The 17928-nt window shown below is 40.4% G+C and overlaps 1 protein-coding gene across 1 annotated transcript; it reads left to right on the forward strand.

Moving 5' to 3' along the window:
- The first annotated feature begins 1518 nt into the window (after positions 1-1518).
- Positions 1519-16439, forward strand: pank4 (pantothenate kinase 4 (inactive)). Its single transcript, XM_078283875.1, has 19 exons — positions 1519-1640; positions 2094-2176; positions 2326-2534; positions 2996-3179; positions 4150-4242; positions 4506-4659; positions 5718-5899; positions 6424-6505; positions 7261-7361; positions 9416-9571; positions 9817-9929; positions 10592-10679; positions 11020-11171; positions 11818-11873; positions 12116-12165; positions 12458-12562; positions 12657-12757; positions 13073-13141; positions 14636-16439. The coding sequence occupies exons 1-19, from the start codon at positions 1523-1525 to the stop codon at positions 14883-14885; spliced, it is 2346 nt and encodes a 781-aa protein (XP_078140001.1). The 5' UTR covers positions 1519-1522; the 3' UTR covers positions 14886-16439.
- The last annotated feature ends 1489 nt before the right edge of the window (positions 16440-17928 follow it).

Consider the following 17928-nt stretch of genomic DNA (forward strand, 5'->3'; position numbering starts at 1 on the left):
GATGCCTAATGCCTCTTGTTGAGACACTTAAACCTGATGTGACCCATTTATTCTATTTTCAATAAACAGTCATTAACTGAATCTTGAATTTTGCAATTTCATTCTTTACATAGATAAAAGATCAGTGGGGCAGTGGAGATCAAATAATCTATCTATCTATCTATCTATCTATCTATCTATCTATCTATCTATCTATCTATCTATCTATCATGTTTGTTTGTATAGCCATTGTTAAATTCTCAACTTCCACATTATAAAAACAATAAATGAAAACCACAAGCCTAATTAGACCCTGAATTCTTTATCTGTCTCTCTATATATGTATCTATCTCTCTATATCTCTGTCTCCATTTAGAGTAAACATGCTCACTGTACTGTCAGCTGGCATAATTGAACCAGCAATCTTATGGTCACCAGCCCTGCTCTCTAACCACTGAACCACATCACCTCCCTGAAATACTGGCACAACCTGATAAGCCCATGTTGAATGAAATCCCACCATGCCAGCTGGTTGAAATAACAACGGCTGACTAATGAAAACATAGATGCTCTGATATGGAGCCTGAAGCCTCAGGACATGTAAACATTTTACTGATGTTCTTACTCAGAGTGACTTAAAAACACTGTCAGGAAGGTGCAGGATTTGAACCTGAAACCTTCTGATTACAAGAAAGTCTCTCTACCCACTGGATCATCAGGTTATGTTCTTTGATAATGTCTAAACCTATAAAGAGTCCAACCATGCCAGCTGGGTTAAATACCAAGACTGGAAAAGCAAATGTGATTAAAAACAGGTCAAACCTCTTCCACAGTCCCCAGACCAGTTTTCACTCTGGAGTCACATGTGAGCCGGGAGCATGGGATCAAACCCCACCAGAAACCAGGTGAGTCAAGATACAAGAAGAGTGCTGAAAATCAAAATACTAATATCCTACACTACACTAAAAGCCTTCAAATCAAAAAAGCACAACAACAAATAGAAACAATAACAAATAGACAACTGAACCAAAATAAAACCAAAAACCAAAAAGACAATTCCAAAAAATCTCTAAATACTTAAGAGGAACAAACTAATGCAACAACTGAAATGAAAACTCAAGCGAAATTGAAACCCAACTGAAATCTAAAACAGCTATAAAAAACACGAGCCTATATTAAAAATGAAATCTCAACTGAGGTCAATCAATAATAATCTATTTTTCCTTCTTTCTCTCTCTCTATAAAGAGAGAAAAGAGGGAGAGAAATAAGCAGCATATATAGATCTATATATACACATCTATGACAATACATATCAGAATCATATTCATAAATACAGCACATTATCTATCTATCTATCTATCTATCTATCTATCTATCTATCTATCTATCTATCTATCTATCTACTAACAGACTTGATCATGGGACTGTGATGTTTACAGTCAAGACCACGCCCACTATTTTGGCAGATGAGCGTGCATCGTGATTGGACGACGGGACGCACGCAGCCACCCAAGCAGCGTCAGGTCGTTTCAGTTGTCGACGATGGCGGAATGTGATCGAGTTGTCGGGAGTAGTCACAGCATGGATAAAAGCATAACTCTCCCACCAGATGAAATATTCCGCAATTTGGAAAACGCAAAGCGGTTCGCAATAGACATAGGTACCTGGGATTTACAAGTTTTGCATTCGTCAATCCTTGCTGCTTGAACGTAATCCCTGTGTGCTTTTAACAGGCTATGTAGCAGCCTGATGATACTATGACAACACATGCCTTGAAGTGAACGTAAACAAGCCAAAGCTAGCCGTGTGGATTGTATCTAACGTCAACTAGTTGGCCAGCAAGTCCATTTACCCTGAAATGCATGTGTTTGACGAGCTATCGCGGTTGTCATTATCTAAAAAAGTGGATGTTTGCCAAACAACCTGATCAACTTTAACAACAGCGTTAACGTTAGCTAGCCTATGACAAATCCTTAAAACAGCCTACAGTTAGCTTCAGTTTCGTAGTTTAGCTAGCTAGCGGCTAACGTCTGTTGTCCAGTGGTGGTCTGACTGCTTTCTGACAGGTTTCTCACCGGACACTGTCACATCAATGTTCTTTTGCTTTTAACAGGTGGGTCTCTTACAAAGCTGGCCTACTACTCTACTGTCCAACACAAAGTGGCCAAAGTGCGATCTTTCGACCACGCTGCAAAGGTAAGTATTTGTGACCACCATTTTATTCTTCAGTTGGTTTCTATTAGCAGTTGTGGAGTCAGGCTACCTAGCTTAGCAGAGGTATTGCCAACAACTGGATTTATGAAGTGTTCACCCTCTGTGTCTGCTCTGTTTCATCTGTCTCCCAGGAGGCTGCTAGTGACAAGCTCTATGAGATATCTGTGCAGGAAGAAATCACTGCACGCCTGCACTTTATCAAGTTTGAAAATGCTTACATTGAAACGTGCTTGGACTTCATCAAAGACCATCTGGTCAACACTGAAACCAAAGTCATCAAAGCCACGGGTGGAGGGGCACACAAGTTCAAAGACCTCATCGAGAAGAAACTTGGACTCAAGTGAGTTTGCAAACCAGCTTTCATTCTTGTCTGCCTCTATGCTGTGTCACTTAGCTTTTGGTGTATGTATGTACAAAGAAAGAAATAGGATGGGAAACCAACACCTGACATATTCTGGCAAATATCTACTGTTAACTGGTTTGCCGATTCTACCAGCCACTTTAGTAGCTGACCAACTGTATGTATGCAGGTTTTCGTTCCTCTCAAACACTACACCAGCCGATTTGCCGATTAGCACCTTTAATGAAAACCTGTCTCTCGAAGGCACATGGTTGTAGACAGCTGTTCTATTCTCAAAATCTGGATGTCTGGTTAACAGTAAGAGTGGATGGTATATTTTACTTTGGAATTTACCAGCCACTTTGGCCAGAGGACAAAACAGTTTGTTTTCTGCTCTGGCTATAATTCACATTTGGCTGAGAATGACTTAAGCTAATGGCCCTTGTGTTGCATTATGGCAGAGTGGACAAGGAGGACGAGATGACCTGCCTCATCAAGGGCTGTAACTTTGTGCTGAGGAACATCCCCCATGAGGCTTTTGTCTATGCCAAGCACGCCGACTCGGAGTTTCGCTTTCAGAATACTCATCCGGACATCTTCCCATACCTGCTTGTAAACATCGGCTCTGGGGTGTCTATCGTCAAGGTAATAACTGCTGAGCCAAAGTTTTCCCTGCCTTTTAGGGAGGCGTAGGTAATGTCATCCTGCTGTGGGTGTTGTGTGGAGAAGAGGGATAGATGACTGTTTAAGAGCACAAAATCGTTAGTTGTAAAAATGTAAGGCTGTTAAAACCTATACAGAATCCCTGTGCAAGGGAAAGCCAATAGATGAATGAATTCAACAATGTTGAATTGTTTCAAACTAACTGCTGACTCTGTTCCACCTCTGGGACTTAATTCTTAAAAGTTCTTACACACAAATTTGTAAGAACCCAAATCCAGCCTAGACTGGTGATTGATGAAGAAGTCAGCTAGATGCCAAAATTAGTGGGTTACATTGATTTTCTCCAAATCATTGCATTATCAAAAGTTTTAACTCATTTCTATCTGTATTAAAGGTAAGAAGGCTACATATGTGATATGGGAACAAAAAAAGTAAGGTGCAACACTCGCTCAGTAGCAAAATATAGACTATTGCATTAAAAACATTGCATTTTTTTTTAATAAAAGAGGCATACAATTGAAGCACATGAAAATACAAATCAATAGAAATAGATATAATTAGAAATGATAGAAATGGATAGAAATATTAAGCCAAAAGTTATTTAAACTTATGAAATTTGTATGTCACCCTTTTTTTTTACAGTGTATGCAGTGTTTGCGGGATTAATTCACTTGCATGCATGCTTTCACTTGCATGCATCAATAAGGAAATTCCAACAACAGTTTCATAATTCAAAGTGACATTTGCTGGGCGCGTCCTGTTGGGTTAGCAGGTTAAGGCACATACTATGTATATGCAATGGTAGAGGTTCAAACATGGCTGGTGTTTCCTGTCTTTCTGTGCAATGAAGCTGAAAGACCTTCACCAACCACCTTAATCACAAAAAGCATTTTTGCACCATCTGTTTATTATGCAAGTTTGGCTCATTATCCTTCATCTCTCTTTGAAACAGGTTGAATCAGAAGACAAATTTGAGCGTATAGGAGGGAGCTCAATAGGCGGGGGGACCTTCTGGGGTCTTGGAGCCTTGCTCACCAAAACAAAGGTATCATTTGTAACTCATCCTACTGTTGCCGTCAGACTATAATAGTTGCTACTTTGTCTTTGTTGACCGTGAAAGATTGGCTTCTTCGTATTATTTTTATTTTTAACTTCATTTGCAGCTTTCTTAAATGTTATAGACCCGACACATGACAGACACTTCTCTTTTTCCTCATGCCTTGTGGTCATTATAAAAGACTGTCGGAGCAAAGTGCAATATTTCTTTTCCCCGAAGCCTCTTGAACTTTGCCTTTTTTCCTCCTTTAGAGATTTGACGAGTTGCTACAGTTGGCCTCAAAAGGGCAGCACACAAGTGTCGATATGCTTGTCAAAGATATCTACGGAGGATCTTACGGGTCCTTGGGCTTGACTGGAGATCTTATTGCGAGCAGTTTTGGGAAGTCTGCTACTGCTGACAAAGGTGACACAAGGGCCCTTTGTTTTTATGCAGCTGCCCTAAAGCCTTATATATCCAGGGTCGTGTCATAAGAGAGTGGAGTGACCCTTTAGGCTATATCTCTTAGAATCTCCATTTATATGATATGACAACTTTAAAAACATAAAGCATAAATAAGACTTTTTCCGTTGTGTTCTTGGTTTGACATATTCAAATTGGCACTTGTGCATACCTGTGCAGTTCCCCCTCTGGTGAAGTGAACTGATGACTTCTCACCCAGTTGTAGTGCGGCCTTGTTCCCTCTTGGTATTTGTTACTATTGAGAAATGTAGAGATGGCAGCCTGCCATACAGATCCACAGCCTTTGCTGGCTTATTAAAGCAATGCCAGCTATTCTGGTTGGGCCATTCATGATTTTCATGTAGGCTAGTCTATACAGTTTCAGTGCAGGTCTGAAAAGTATGGGCAATGATTTTGACAATGTCCAGGTTTTTATAAGGATGGGAAATCCAAAAAAGCAAGTACATTTGGAAGCAGTCCACACATTCACCACTCCATTGTGAATATCTTTCTGTTGAGATGGTTTTGTGTGGTGCTATTAGTGATATTATCAGCGTTCAATCAAAGGTATCAAACAATGAGCTATAAATCTGCACTGTCTCTAATGATTCACATTTAAAGTATGGAATTTCAAAATGTAATATGTGTCAGAATCCTATCTGTAGTCTGTGATGTCGGTTGTCTAAATACTAATGTAATCAGAAATTATTTTTTTATATTCTTTTAGGACATGAGTGTGGGGTTGTTTTTTTCTTATTCAATATTGTCATTGAACAGAAGGTTCAAGATATTCGGAAGCCTATCCCATTGATTACTAGCCAAGCCCCCTCTTATGACACTGAAACAGTTTTCCCAACAGTGTTATAGTTCTTAGAAATTGGTGCCAGATAATTCTTCGGCAGTGCTTAAATAATCAATCAGAGATCACTAGGAGAAGTTTTGAACCCCTTGAACCTTCTTTTCAGTGGCGTGGTAAGGCTGTTTTGCCAGTATGTTTAATGTATATCTGTTCCGAATTGTAGACTTCTCTAAAGAAGACATGGCCAAGAGTTTACTCCATATGATCAGCAACGACATCGGGCAGCTGGCCTGTCTGTACGCCAAGCTGCACAACCTCTCCAGAGTGTACTTTGGAGGCTTCTTCATTAGAGGACACCCTGTCACCATGCACACAATCACCTACAGCATCAACTTCTTCACCAAGGCAAGGACTCCTTCTTTGCCGGCACATAGACAACAGACCAATAGACATTATAACAGTCTCTGTGTTTACTCTTAATTGTAGATTGTGGCATTGGTGCAAGAAAATTAGCACCGCAGAGCGAGAAAATATGAAATTGAAATAACAGTATCATTTTAGCTAAATTTCCTGTAAACATAAATGTGTTAATTACGTAAAACTATACCAAGAATGGCATGTTTAGAAATGTAGCCTGCACTAGATCGATAGCTGGGACTGAAGAAGGGACAGATGTGGAGCAAAACTAAAAATCCCCCCTAGCACTACTGCTTCATTAAATTACATGGTGAACACTGAGTCTGGCTCTCTCAATCCACGACCGGAGTCTTGTTGCCCTTCTGGAGTTTCCATGTTATCAGTTATTTTATGTTTTCTCATTCTCACTGAAGTAGATATCTTCAGTTTAGTCCTGGGTCTGCTATCAGCTGGACTTGATGCACCCACAACCCACATTTTGATGTTACCTCACTTTCCTTTTGTTGTTGTAGGGTGAAGTTCAGGCCTTGTTCCTGAGACATGAAGGCTATCTTGGAGCCATTGGAGCATTTCTTAAAGGAGCAGAGGAAGACAGTAAGGAAAAACTTATGAGTGAACATTATTTTCCTCAATTCAGTGGCAGCAGGGCGCACACCCAACATTTAAGGGAGGTGCAAACTCATCATGTGTGCGGCTTTCTATTGTGTTTTTATGAGCTGAAGATTATGCTGAAAAATATTTCTCGACAGCACTATTTGCCTGGTAGTAGAAAAAAAACAATATGAACGTCAACTAACAATGACTGGAGTAAAATGATTTTACATTTTCAGTTTTTGATAAAAAAATGTATTAACGGACAGATTCTCCATTTTTTTTTGGCCTCCATTCACCTCAGTCCTCACGCACATGCAAGGCCTCCTTCACAAAGAAGTTCCTCACACTGTTTGGAAACCTGAAGCATTAGAGCAAATAGATCCTTGAGTAAAGTTTTCATCAGGATTGATTTACTGAGATCAGACATGCGTAATAGAGCCACCTGTTACAATATCTATCTTTCCTTGACATTATTGATTGCCATGGCAAACTATAGAAGTTGTGACTGTTTGCAAAAGTGATGCTATAGACCACAAGGAGAAATAAGTGACTCTGATTCATAGATTTATATGTAATTCAAGTAAAATGTTGAGAAATGGAATAAACAATGGGTTTATATCACAAACATTGTACTAAATATAAAAACTGCTGCCTAACACACCAACGAATGTCGGATAAAAACCTTAGTATAAAATGTGCTGTAATATGTCATACCATAAATATGTCATCATTTTGTCTTCCACACACACATCTAGATCCAAACCAGTACAGCTGGGGGGAGAATTATGCTGGAAGCTCAGGCCTGATGAGCGTTTCTCCAGACTTAAATCCCATGCAACGTGCCCGCAGTGGAACGGTGAGTCCGGGTCACGTACCACAAGAGGGCACTCCAAACCTCATGACCTATTTCCACTCTGCTGACTTTTCATTGATTTTTTTTTTTTTTATTAGCGTTCTTGCCTCACCCTCTTCCATCAAATTTCTGAGAATTTCACATTTGCTCTTTATTAGACTTTTATTTTGATATTTTTCTGTCATCACCATTGTCCTCTCTGAATCCACAAGATACCCATCAATCTCTGCAGTCTCATAATCTTTTTTTTTTTTTCATTTCCTCTCCACACATTCCTCTGTCTACCTAACGCTCTCCTTCAGTTTCCCGTAAGTACTTCCTCCTGCTTTACTTGTGTGCGCTGGTTTGATGACATGTTGCTTCTGCTCACAGTGCCTTGCTTTGTAGCTGTAAACACTTCTTGACCTAAGCATTCAGTCACGTCAGGCATTCACTTGTTTATTCACTCGTGTAAGGACGAAATGAGATCTCAAACTTGTTTTGGAATTTTCTCAGCTCTTGAGAGCAGATTTTGTAGCCATCGTATGATTTTTCAGCAGAGCCTGGTGTTTTGTGTCTTACTAAAGGAATTTTTTTTGCTCAAATCCTATGATGTGAAGATGCAAAATGACTTGGTTTGATGCTCGTGTCTAGATGGCCCGTAACAGTGAGCACTTTGCTTTGTGATCCCTTAAAGCGATATTGTCACTTCTCAGCATGCACACCTCCATAAATGTTTATGAACTGTTAACCTCCAACATTAGCCGCCCTGGGGGATTCACTCTCACCACTGATGTTCACGCTTTCAATATCATTAATTGCAAACAGGCAAAATAACCTCTTGAAAAGTGTGATGCAGGACTGAGAATGAGATGATATGTAGCTCTACTTTTTCTTTGTTTGCGAATGTGAGAAGTCAGGTTTATTTCTATAGCCCTTAAAGGAATAGTTCACCCAAAAATGAAAATTCTGTCATCATCTACTCACCCTCATGCCAAATGAGACACAGGTGAAATTTGTTAGTCCATATAACACACAGGGAGGTTGCCAGCACAACTTCGTGGCAGCCTTCTCCAAAACAACTGAAGTCAATGGGGACCGGTTCTTTAGAGTTCCAAAACAAAAACAGCCAAACAATCACACTGTGAATAGAAAGACCTATACACCATTATTTGTTGCAAATCAATCAGCTGTAGTTAAGATTTGCACTAAATTATGGTGTAAATATACTGTAGGTCTTTTTGGAACTCTGAAGAACTGGTCCCCACTGACTTCAGTTGTTTTGGAGAAGGCTGCTATGGAGTTGTGCTGGCAACCTCCCTGTGTGTTATATGGACAAACTTCACCTGTGTTTCAACTGGCATGAGGGTGAGTAGATGATGACAGAATTTTAATTTTTGGGTGAACTATTCCTTTAATCACTGTTACAGTTTCAAAGGGCTTCACAGCGGCCACATCATGAAAACAGTAAATGAAATCGACACCCCCAGCCTTAGACCTTCAAGTGAAGACAAGAAAAAGAAAATAGAAGAAACCTTAGGGGAAGCTACACAGAGGCATCCCCCTTCCGAGATGGTCAGTGCCGAGAGTGGGCAAACAAAGATTAAATGTTGATAACAAAATGGAGTGTAAACGAAATGCACAGCAGTCCAATATTTAGACTAGTTATTCAAAATGACATTAAGAAACTGATTACAAGCAACTAGAGGGGCCAGTTGTGCTGGCTTACCACACATGAACTCCTATAGAAGAATGTTCTCTAAAAAAATATATGGAATTGCTCTATCCTCTCCCAATAATAATCTAGTGGTTGTGACCCCATTTCTGGATCCACTTGGGACCGAATCCCGCCTGTCTCCCCAAGCTTTCCTGTGGAGTAAGAGGAGTGGACCTCCCACTCCACTTTTAAGAAAAACAGTGTTCTACCAAAGTGAAATCTCACTGTGAAATACACACTAACCTCAGAGAAGACAGTTGGAGTAGGCTTTGACATCTGAGGAGGAGTTTGGAAGAGGCATTGGTTCATCTGAGTTTCTGGACATGACGGAGTATATGTCCTCTCTCTTTTTTGCTTCCAGTTTGACATGTTGGAGATGGACCGTCTGGAGAGGCAGCTGGTGAATCTGCCTCTGCTGCAGGATCCCTCCTCCTACATCCCTGACACGGTGGACCTCACAGAGGACGCTCTGGCCCGCGAGTACTGGCTCTACTGCTTCGAGGAGGCTCTAGACGGGGTAGGATGGCGGTATCTTTCACTGAACGGTTACTCTCCCCAACACACTAAACCACATTTATCAGCGGTTATCGTTTCTGAATATAATACCAGAAAACTCTGCTTCTTCTACAATGGATTTCTCCCTGTCTGATTGTTTAATGTCGGTGCAAAATGGGGAGACTAGAGAGAAGCCTTTGCTCTTTGATTGACAGAGGCTGTAAATGGCAGACACAGCTGATTATTGTTCTTGTTTCTTTTGAACAGGTGGTGAAGAGAGCTGTGGCGAGCCAGCCTGATATCCCAGAGGCTGCTGAGCGAGCCGAGAAGTTCCGTCAGAAGTACAGACATAAGCTTCAGACCCTCCGCCACCAGCCTTTGTAAGGATTGCCTCTGGTTCTGCATGCAAGCCTCATCTTGCTGACGTTGCTCCTAGTAGACTAGAACTCAACTCCTGTCTTGATCATCTGCATTAGACTCATATCTTCATACCTAGCTAATGTAACCGCTTACATGCTTTATCAGCGAATGAGGGAAGTTTTGTTGATGTTGAATTATGTGTATTTATTCAGTTTTTAGGAATGGTGTGCACCGCATTGTGAGTTGTCCTTTTCAACCAAAACTCTGAGCTGTGGCCAATGTGAATTGGTCAAAACGTTAAACATATTATGGTGCACTGATGATTTATAAAACACAAGTAATTAAGCAAAATATACTGAAAGAATAGTGATATTGGAATGATGGGGGCGTAGCCTGTTGCTGCTCTAGGATGAAAAACTTGTATATCCAGAAAACCAGACTTTCAGAAATTAAGAAAAACAACCATATCATGAGATTCTCACATTTTGCTAATTCTATAATGGGTTTTGAATAGGTAAATTTGCCCCAGTGTTATGAAAACTTGGTCAGCCCATACTAGTATACCTTCAATTCAAGCGAAAACGTTTTCACATTATGAAAAGTGCTATGTTTCTATCGTCCCAGCCCCGTTTGTGTGTGTGTTTCTTTCTGGCTAATGTAGAGTGCTTCTCTTCTCACCTAGTGCTTATGGATCCCTCACTGTCAGAAGTCTGTTAGACACGAGGGAACACTGTTTAAACGAGTTCAACTTCCCTGATCCCTACTCTAAGGTCTGAGTGAAATCTATCAACCTCTCTGTTCCTCAGTCTTTTCTCTGCTCTTTGTAGTACACCATCGATTTTTTTAATTTTTATTTATTTTTGTGTGATACAAGTGCTGTTGAGTTGTGGTGGTGCTGACTGATCCTTGTTGTAAATGTTTTACGATTAATGTTCTCATACAGTTTAATGGTTTTGTACAGATTTGTGTCCGTCTGGTAAAATGATCCATGTAATTTAAGCAATAGAAATAAGTCTGACATTTTGTGAAATCATTTTAACATCATTACAACCCTCAATTCCATTTGAAGTAGAAGCTGTTTCTCACTATCGTGTCTCTGTTCTATTGCAGATCAAACAGAGGGAGAATGACATGGCTCTGAAGTACTACCAGAAGGCAGTGAAATCCCTGGAGGAGCTGAGTTGGGAGGAGAGGCAGTTTGCCCTGGTCAGGGGCGTCCTGGCTGGGAATGTCTTCGACTGGGGAGCCAAGGCCGTTTCTGAGTGAGTGGAATTAACTATTCGTACGCACTTTGAGCAACTTGGTTGATGGGTCGCTCTATTCTGACCGACTGTGGGCGGTGCGAGAGGCTCCGATTACATCTATGTTGAGGTCTCAAAGTTTTGAACAATGCTAATTGGATAGCATTAATCGAAAATAAACTGAAAAAAAAAAAAAATAAATACTTCAGAGCTTACCATTGACTATGGATACATCTGTTCTCCGAGTATTGGTTTTGAGATGTTTATTTTTTTAGTCTTTCAGATGAATGTTGCAGAAACCTAGGAAGCTTTGACTGACTAATCAGCTTCTCATCCATTTTGCACTTGCCTAGCAGAAATATTGTTCATGGAATTAAATCACTTCAGTAGGGAGACGAGGAAGCATGGAAGTCTGACTCAGAAAGTTCAGCTGTGGCAGACTTTTCTTGGCCAAAGGCTTGTTGACCATCCACACAGCTCAGTAGGAAATGAATTGACTTCCGGTGACTTGTTCATTGTGTTGCTCACAGTGTGGACACATGGTTAGGTTTGGTTAGGGATTCTAGCCTAGAACACAAAGTTTGGAAAGTCTGGTTTCTAGTGGTTTGGATGCAGCAGTCGAGATACCTGCTCACACTTGTGCATATTTTGTCTTGATGTCACGCAGTGTCCTGGAATCTGATCCTGAGTTTGGGTTTGAGGAGGCGAAACGGCAGCTGGAAGGTATCAAAGCACTTCTCTTTGGACCTATTTCTCCTCCAGCATACCTTCTGACTGTGGGTTTCTTATTGTTGAACCCAGTATTGACACACTGACACACAAGTCTTCAGACCCGCTCCATTTCTGTCACTTCTTTTAATGTCTATTTAAAACAAAATGCAGAGCAAATTTATATTACTGTCAAATTGAGTCTATTGATTAAAATGTATCTCCAAATGAGTGTCTCTTTTCGTTTTCCCCCTCAGAGCGGCCATGGCTTGTCGATGCCTATGACCAATGGCTCCAGAGACTGAAGGTGTGGATCTCTCTCAGCTTTTTGTATTTTACTACATCTCAACATCAAGTTATTTACTGTAGCGTGCCATTTGGTGGGCGGTTTTATCCAAAACACCTTTCAGGAGCGCATACACATTTAGCATGGGTTACCCCAGTGGGAAACAAATCCATAACTCTGGGCAGTGTCAGTGCCATCCTCTGCCTTTTGACTTCTCACTTTTAATATTTCACATACGTGTGATAGTGTGTTTTTTTGCTGTGCTGTTTATGTTCACTGCTTGAACACAATCCATCCCGGTTTTCTCTTGCAGGGTCCTCCTCATAAGTGTGCCTTGTTTTTCGTAGATAATAGTGGAATGGACATCATTCTAGGGGTGATGCCCTTTGTCAGAGAGCTTCTCTGTAGGGGAACAGAGGTAAGGAACCGTAATACCATGATTTAAAAAAAATCATACTTTTGATAAAATGTGACTCCAAAAATTATCATTCTATGTGCCGTTTCCTTTTTAGGTTGTGCTGGCCAGCAACTCGGGTCCAGCTTTGAATGACGTAACGAATGGTGAACTGCAAATTTTAACAGAAAAAATTGCTGCTATGGATCCAGTGATTCAGTGAGTATTATGAGACTTTTTGGAAACGGACGCAGAGTTTGATTGACGTGATGTTCATTTGCTCTAATTGCTGGACAGATCAAGCTGATGACAAAAGTAATGATGTATTGTTACTTGTGTGAAACATAGACCACATCTATTATTCACACAGTGAGAGAAAGCCAACTAACATCATCGTCTTCTTTAAAAAAACATCTTTTTCTTTGCTGAATAACTTCTAAAATACAGTTTTGAGTGTCTGATCTCCTGATTTCACACTTGAAACGTTTTCTATTTTTCAACAATGTTTGCAGTGAAGTATTATCTGTTGTGCAGGGCCGGGCTGAAGGAGGACAGGCTTACATTGGTGCAGAGTGGTTCCAGTTCTCCCTGTCTGGATCTGAGGTTGGTCACAAGGCATCCCTTATTTTAGATTTTTGTTTAATTAATTGCATTGTCTTGTTAATGAATATTTTATGAACATGTAGACTGGGTTTTTTTCTTCACAGGCTAGAAATGTATGAAAAATGAATTGGATCATTTCTAGCTCTGTAAAAGTTTGGGAAGGGCACAAAATGCCTGGAAAAGTATTAAAAGAAAAACTACATGTTCAGTCTCAATGCACAAATGACATGCTCATTTTATGTACTGTAGTTGTAGACTCATTGTCACATATTGATATTTTCAAGAAGTCAGGAAATTAAAAAAAAAAAAAGTATGAAATGTTAATTGAAATATCAAGTAGATATCTCTGTTAAGTCAGCCTGGAAATGCAGTGTATTGCTGTGTAATGATATGTTTGACACCAAAAAAGAAAAAAAAAAAAAAACTTCAATCATAATGTGTGAAATGACAGTAAGTCTTCAACTACATGAAACGTATATGAATGTAGACAGTGTCACTCCTCATAAAATGCAAATGCAGCTGTCTTTTAAACTCCTAACATGACTAGTAAACAATGATATAACTGTAATTCTAAGTCCAGATATGAAGTCTGAATGAGGCTTTTTAAAAGTCATGGAAAAATATCACCACTTAATAAATTATCCTGATCCTGAGTTTGGGTTTGCAGAGGCTAAACGGCAGATGGAAATTACTTCTGTTTGTACCCATTTTCCCACCAGTATAGCTCCTGACTTATTCTGCTGAACTGAATATCTGCACAAATAGAACGATGAAATGATTCTACCACATGCTGAAAAGCTTCAGACCCGTTCCATTGCTCTTGTACTTTTTTGTCTATTTGGAGCAACAATAAATGCATAGTAACCATTTTTTTGTTGTGAATTCTGATGCACAGAGTAGCGTATTTGTCCACAGCACAGGTCTATTGATTTTAAAGGGGCATTGAGTAATCTATGACCCTCATTGACAGGTCTCTGGCACAGCCCCCCACCCCTCCCTTCACCTTGAAGTATGCAGGCCTGTAATTGACACAAAAAATAAAATTGCATTTTCACAATAGAGACAAGTAAGCTAGCTAATCAGCACAGATTCAACAGAAGCCTCTAGTGAAGAGGTAACATGTGTATAGTATACAGTAATAATAATAATGCTTTGTCACTTTTGGCTTGAGAACAAGGTTTTAGAGTCTTCATAGCTGAAATGTCTTGTGATGCCGGTTGCTCGGAAATTGAGGAATTCTAATGGATGGGGAGTTTTTGTTAAAAAAAATAAATAAATAAATCTGCGAATACGGCCAGAAAGTTAGTCTTGAAAGTCAGAAATCTCAGCACATGGCAAAGTAATCGTTGAGTCATTGGTATTGATGAACAGCCCTATCAACCCCCCACAAGTATACTGTGGTCATTTTGTGCTTTGGGGCAGTAAAACTTTTAAGTGTTGCCCCTTCAGACATCATCAGTAGTGCTTTGTTCTCTGCCTCTTGCCATTCCCCAGCCGTCTGGACAAAGTGCTGGCCATGGTGGTGCGGGAGCGGCAGACGGACCTGGTGATCATCGAGGGCATGGGCCGGGCCATCCACACAAACTACTACGCCATGCTCAGCTGCGAGAGCCTCAAGATGGCCGTCATCAAGAACTCGTGGCTGGCCGACCGGCTGGGGGGAAAGCTGTTCAGTGTGGTCTTCAAGTACGAGGTGCCGCCCGGAAAGCCCAGCCAGGACCCCGCGGCGCTGACGCCCTCTTGAGCCGTGAGCCGGGGGCGGGTTTATGTTGGACAGTGGGCCGAGCTCGGGGGAACCAGTCGGAGCTCAGAACGTGGTGAGGAGGATGATGGTACCGCCACTCGCTGAATGAATGATTGTAACGCTGATTGTAAAATTCAGGCAGGTTTTAACGGTGATCATTAACAGGGAGGCATTAAATTGATTTGAAAACTTTGTGGGTAATTTTAGCACAGGTTTTATTCAGATGATTTGCATCGATTTCAGGTCTCTGTCCAATATGCTGTACAATCACTTAGTTTGCCGCCATCTTTGCTGCCTACTGACCTCATTCAGTAACTGAAGTGTGTTGTAGTTAGAAGGGAAATCATCAAGGGTTGTCTTCGATAGACTTAACAGACTGTTATGACAGATGAGATCTTAGCTTGTAGACACAGGCATCAGAGACAAGAGTTTATAAAAAAAATATTGCATCAGTCATTGGCACCCTGCCACAGCATCCAGTTACCATAACGACGCTGTGCCCCCATAATGGGGATGAGACACTTTGGCGTGCGTGTGTGTGTGCGCACGTGTGTGTGAGCGTGCGGTAATTACAGCTTTCAGTGGTAAAGCTTTTCACAAAAAGTGTTTTTAATGTGCCTTGAGGCCGATGTGATCAAATCATCATTCACTCAACACAGAATTCAACCAGCTTGCTTTTAATTCCTGTTGAAGGCTACAATATACACACTGTCTGCTTTTGTTTTCCAGTGATTTCACATCGTAGACTAGGTCGAATCCACGGTTTCCTGTTTCTCATTACTGCCAGAGGATGAGCTGAGATTATTGAATAATTATTCAGTGTTATTATCATTTAGTTGTTAAAGTTGCTTCAGGGAATGTGTTTGATCAGTGTGAGTAGCAGCACTTTATCAGAGGAGGTTTGAAGTAATTGTACAGCGTTACTCCACAAGGTGGCAGTATTCTACTGTGAAGTAGATTCTTTTAATGTCTCAAAACTTTCCCAGGGTGCTTGGTGTCAAAATCAACACTGCATATTTCAGGTTAAAATATTTTATCTTTGATTCTTTAATGATTTTTCTCTCATGAAAGCACCACATTAAAATTATGTTTTTTTTATTGAACTGGGAGCCATAGCCTGTTGGGCTGTGGCATGGATTTACTGTAATAAGGAAATTGGCATGTAGAAGTAAAAGCTGCTATTGATCCCTAAATTATGATGCAATTGTTCGAAGGCAATAAAACCACACCGCTTCATTTGTAACAAACATGCAACACTGTGAGATTATAGAAAGTGGCTAAAATATTGGTGATTTCACTGTACAACAAGTTAACTATCTACTATTTCAAGGTAGTTCATCGAAAGCCTTGCCTTGCTGTCAAAATGTTTCCCAAAGTTATAGTCGCTTGACATGTGGACTCACTTTGTGATATTGTATCGTCATTTGTACATATATGTGAGATATACAAGTATTTGTGTACATAATTCATTTGCATCACTTCATATAAGCACACAAAGCACAATTTTGTGTATTATATTCTTCTCCTGACAATCAATTTTAATTAAATTGTGAATAACCTATATTTTACTCATTTGTGTGTTTGCCTGTTCCTTTTGCTTTTGCTTTTTGGATGCGGCAAGAGGGTTTCACTGTGTGCAGCCATCGAGGAAAAAAAACGGGAGTGTTGAGAATTGCCACATGCACCCATATTTAAGCTCCCAGCCTGCCCCTGGCGGTATAGCAGCTAGACACCCTGGTATGTGGTAGTGGATGCCTGCTGGGGAGCCATGTGCTGATAATGTATGAGGCGGCCTGGCAGGGGGTCCTCCTGCTATTCCTCTCCCTCATCACTCCCACTGCCAAAAAAAAAAAAAACGCATACCAATTCTGCAAGGTGCCACATGCATTCGGTGCACTCTGCGTATTAGACTGTCCTGTTCCCTGGTGTCGTACCTGCTGAAGAGAATTGTTTGGGGTTTTTTTGTCGCTGTCCTGCGGTGGAAAATGTTTTTTATCGGGGAGGTTTCTCTCCAGTGTCAGCACACTCAGCATGTATGGGTCAAATAGCATATGCAAATAATGCCCAGTGTTTGCTTTAACCTGCTTTGACTACCAAAAAAGCACAATGCTATTTGACTCAGACCTGATTGTAAAAATACTAAGTTGTGCTTAGCATAAAAAACATAAACTCTAAACCTCAAAATATATCAAACAAAAACAACTCGCAGGTCAAAGTTTAGATGTCTATGTTTTTTTTAGATATGCTGACATACTCTTGTAGACTTTCTGCATGCACTGAACATATAAACAGTCACAAGGACAGTTTCAATAGACTTGTTTCTACAGCTGCAGTAGGGTCAGCCCACATTTCATACAGTTTCACTTATTGTCATAAGTAAGGCCATAACATCGTGTTACTGCAGGCCCTGGGAAACCTAGTGCAGCCTTGACTATAAATGTTGGCATAACACTAATTATTGCAGTTATAGTAAACATTAATTTTAAAAGCTGTTTTAACTTGAGCTTTACCTTCAAAACACATGGTAGCTTAACCTCTTGTTGATTTTGAGCAACATAACATTAATTTGATATGTCAAGTCAACTTAAACATAGGATATTGATATTGTGAACACAGTATTTTTTTTGTTCAGTTAACATCACTTTCAAGATTTATTTATGTTAGTTTCACTTGTGTCTCTTGAGTAACTTCCTTCTTACAAATTTTCAGCATTTTTGACACATGGAGAGTTATTCTGTTATTCTCGGTGTTTGTTTTACTGTGCTTAGTGTACCAGATGGGTGGGGCTCACTGCATCAGGACATTCACATTTCAGGTAAGTGAGTCACAGAAAAATGTGATTGGCTTTCAAATTCTTTCCTGTCATTGTCCAAACTTTCTGGTACTTTTTTGCAATTGTTTTGTCCTATGTACAGCAAACCCTACACATCTAGAGTTTCAGTAGAGTAAACCAAACACCAAGAAATACTTCCAGCTACTGCTTGACCCAGGCTTGGCAGTGGTGTGACAGCACTGGGGCAGAGTACAGGCTTGAGGAAATGCA

This window comes from Centroberyx gerrardi, chromosome 5, assembly GCF_048128805.1.
Source record: "Centroberyx gerrardi isolate f3 chromosome 5, fCenGer3.hap1.cur.20231027, whole genome shotgun sequence".
Taxonomy (NCBI): Eukaryota; Metazoa; Chordata; class Actinopteri; order Beryciformes; family Berycidae; genus Centroberyx; species Centroberyx gerrardi.

Excerpts from the sequence above, each read along its gene's own strand:
- pank4 (XM_078283875.1), top strand. The coding sequence starts at position 1,523 with ATGGCGGAATGTGATCGAGTTGTCGGGAGTAGTCACAGCATGGATAAA. Across the intron at positions 9,930-10,591 it reads ACCCTCCGCCACCAGCCTTT|TGCTTATGGATCCCTCACTG; the intron begins GTAAGGATTGCC and ends CTTCTCACCTAG. Across the intron at positions 10,680-11,019 it reads TCCCTGATCCCTACTCTAAG|ATCAAACAGAGGGAGAATGA; the intron begins GTCTGAGTGAAA and ends GTTCTATTGCAG.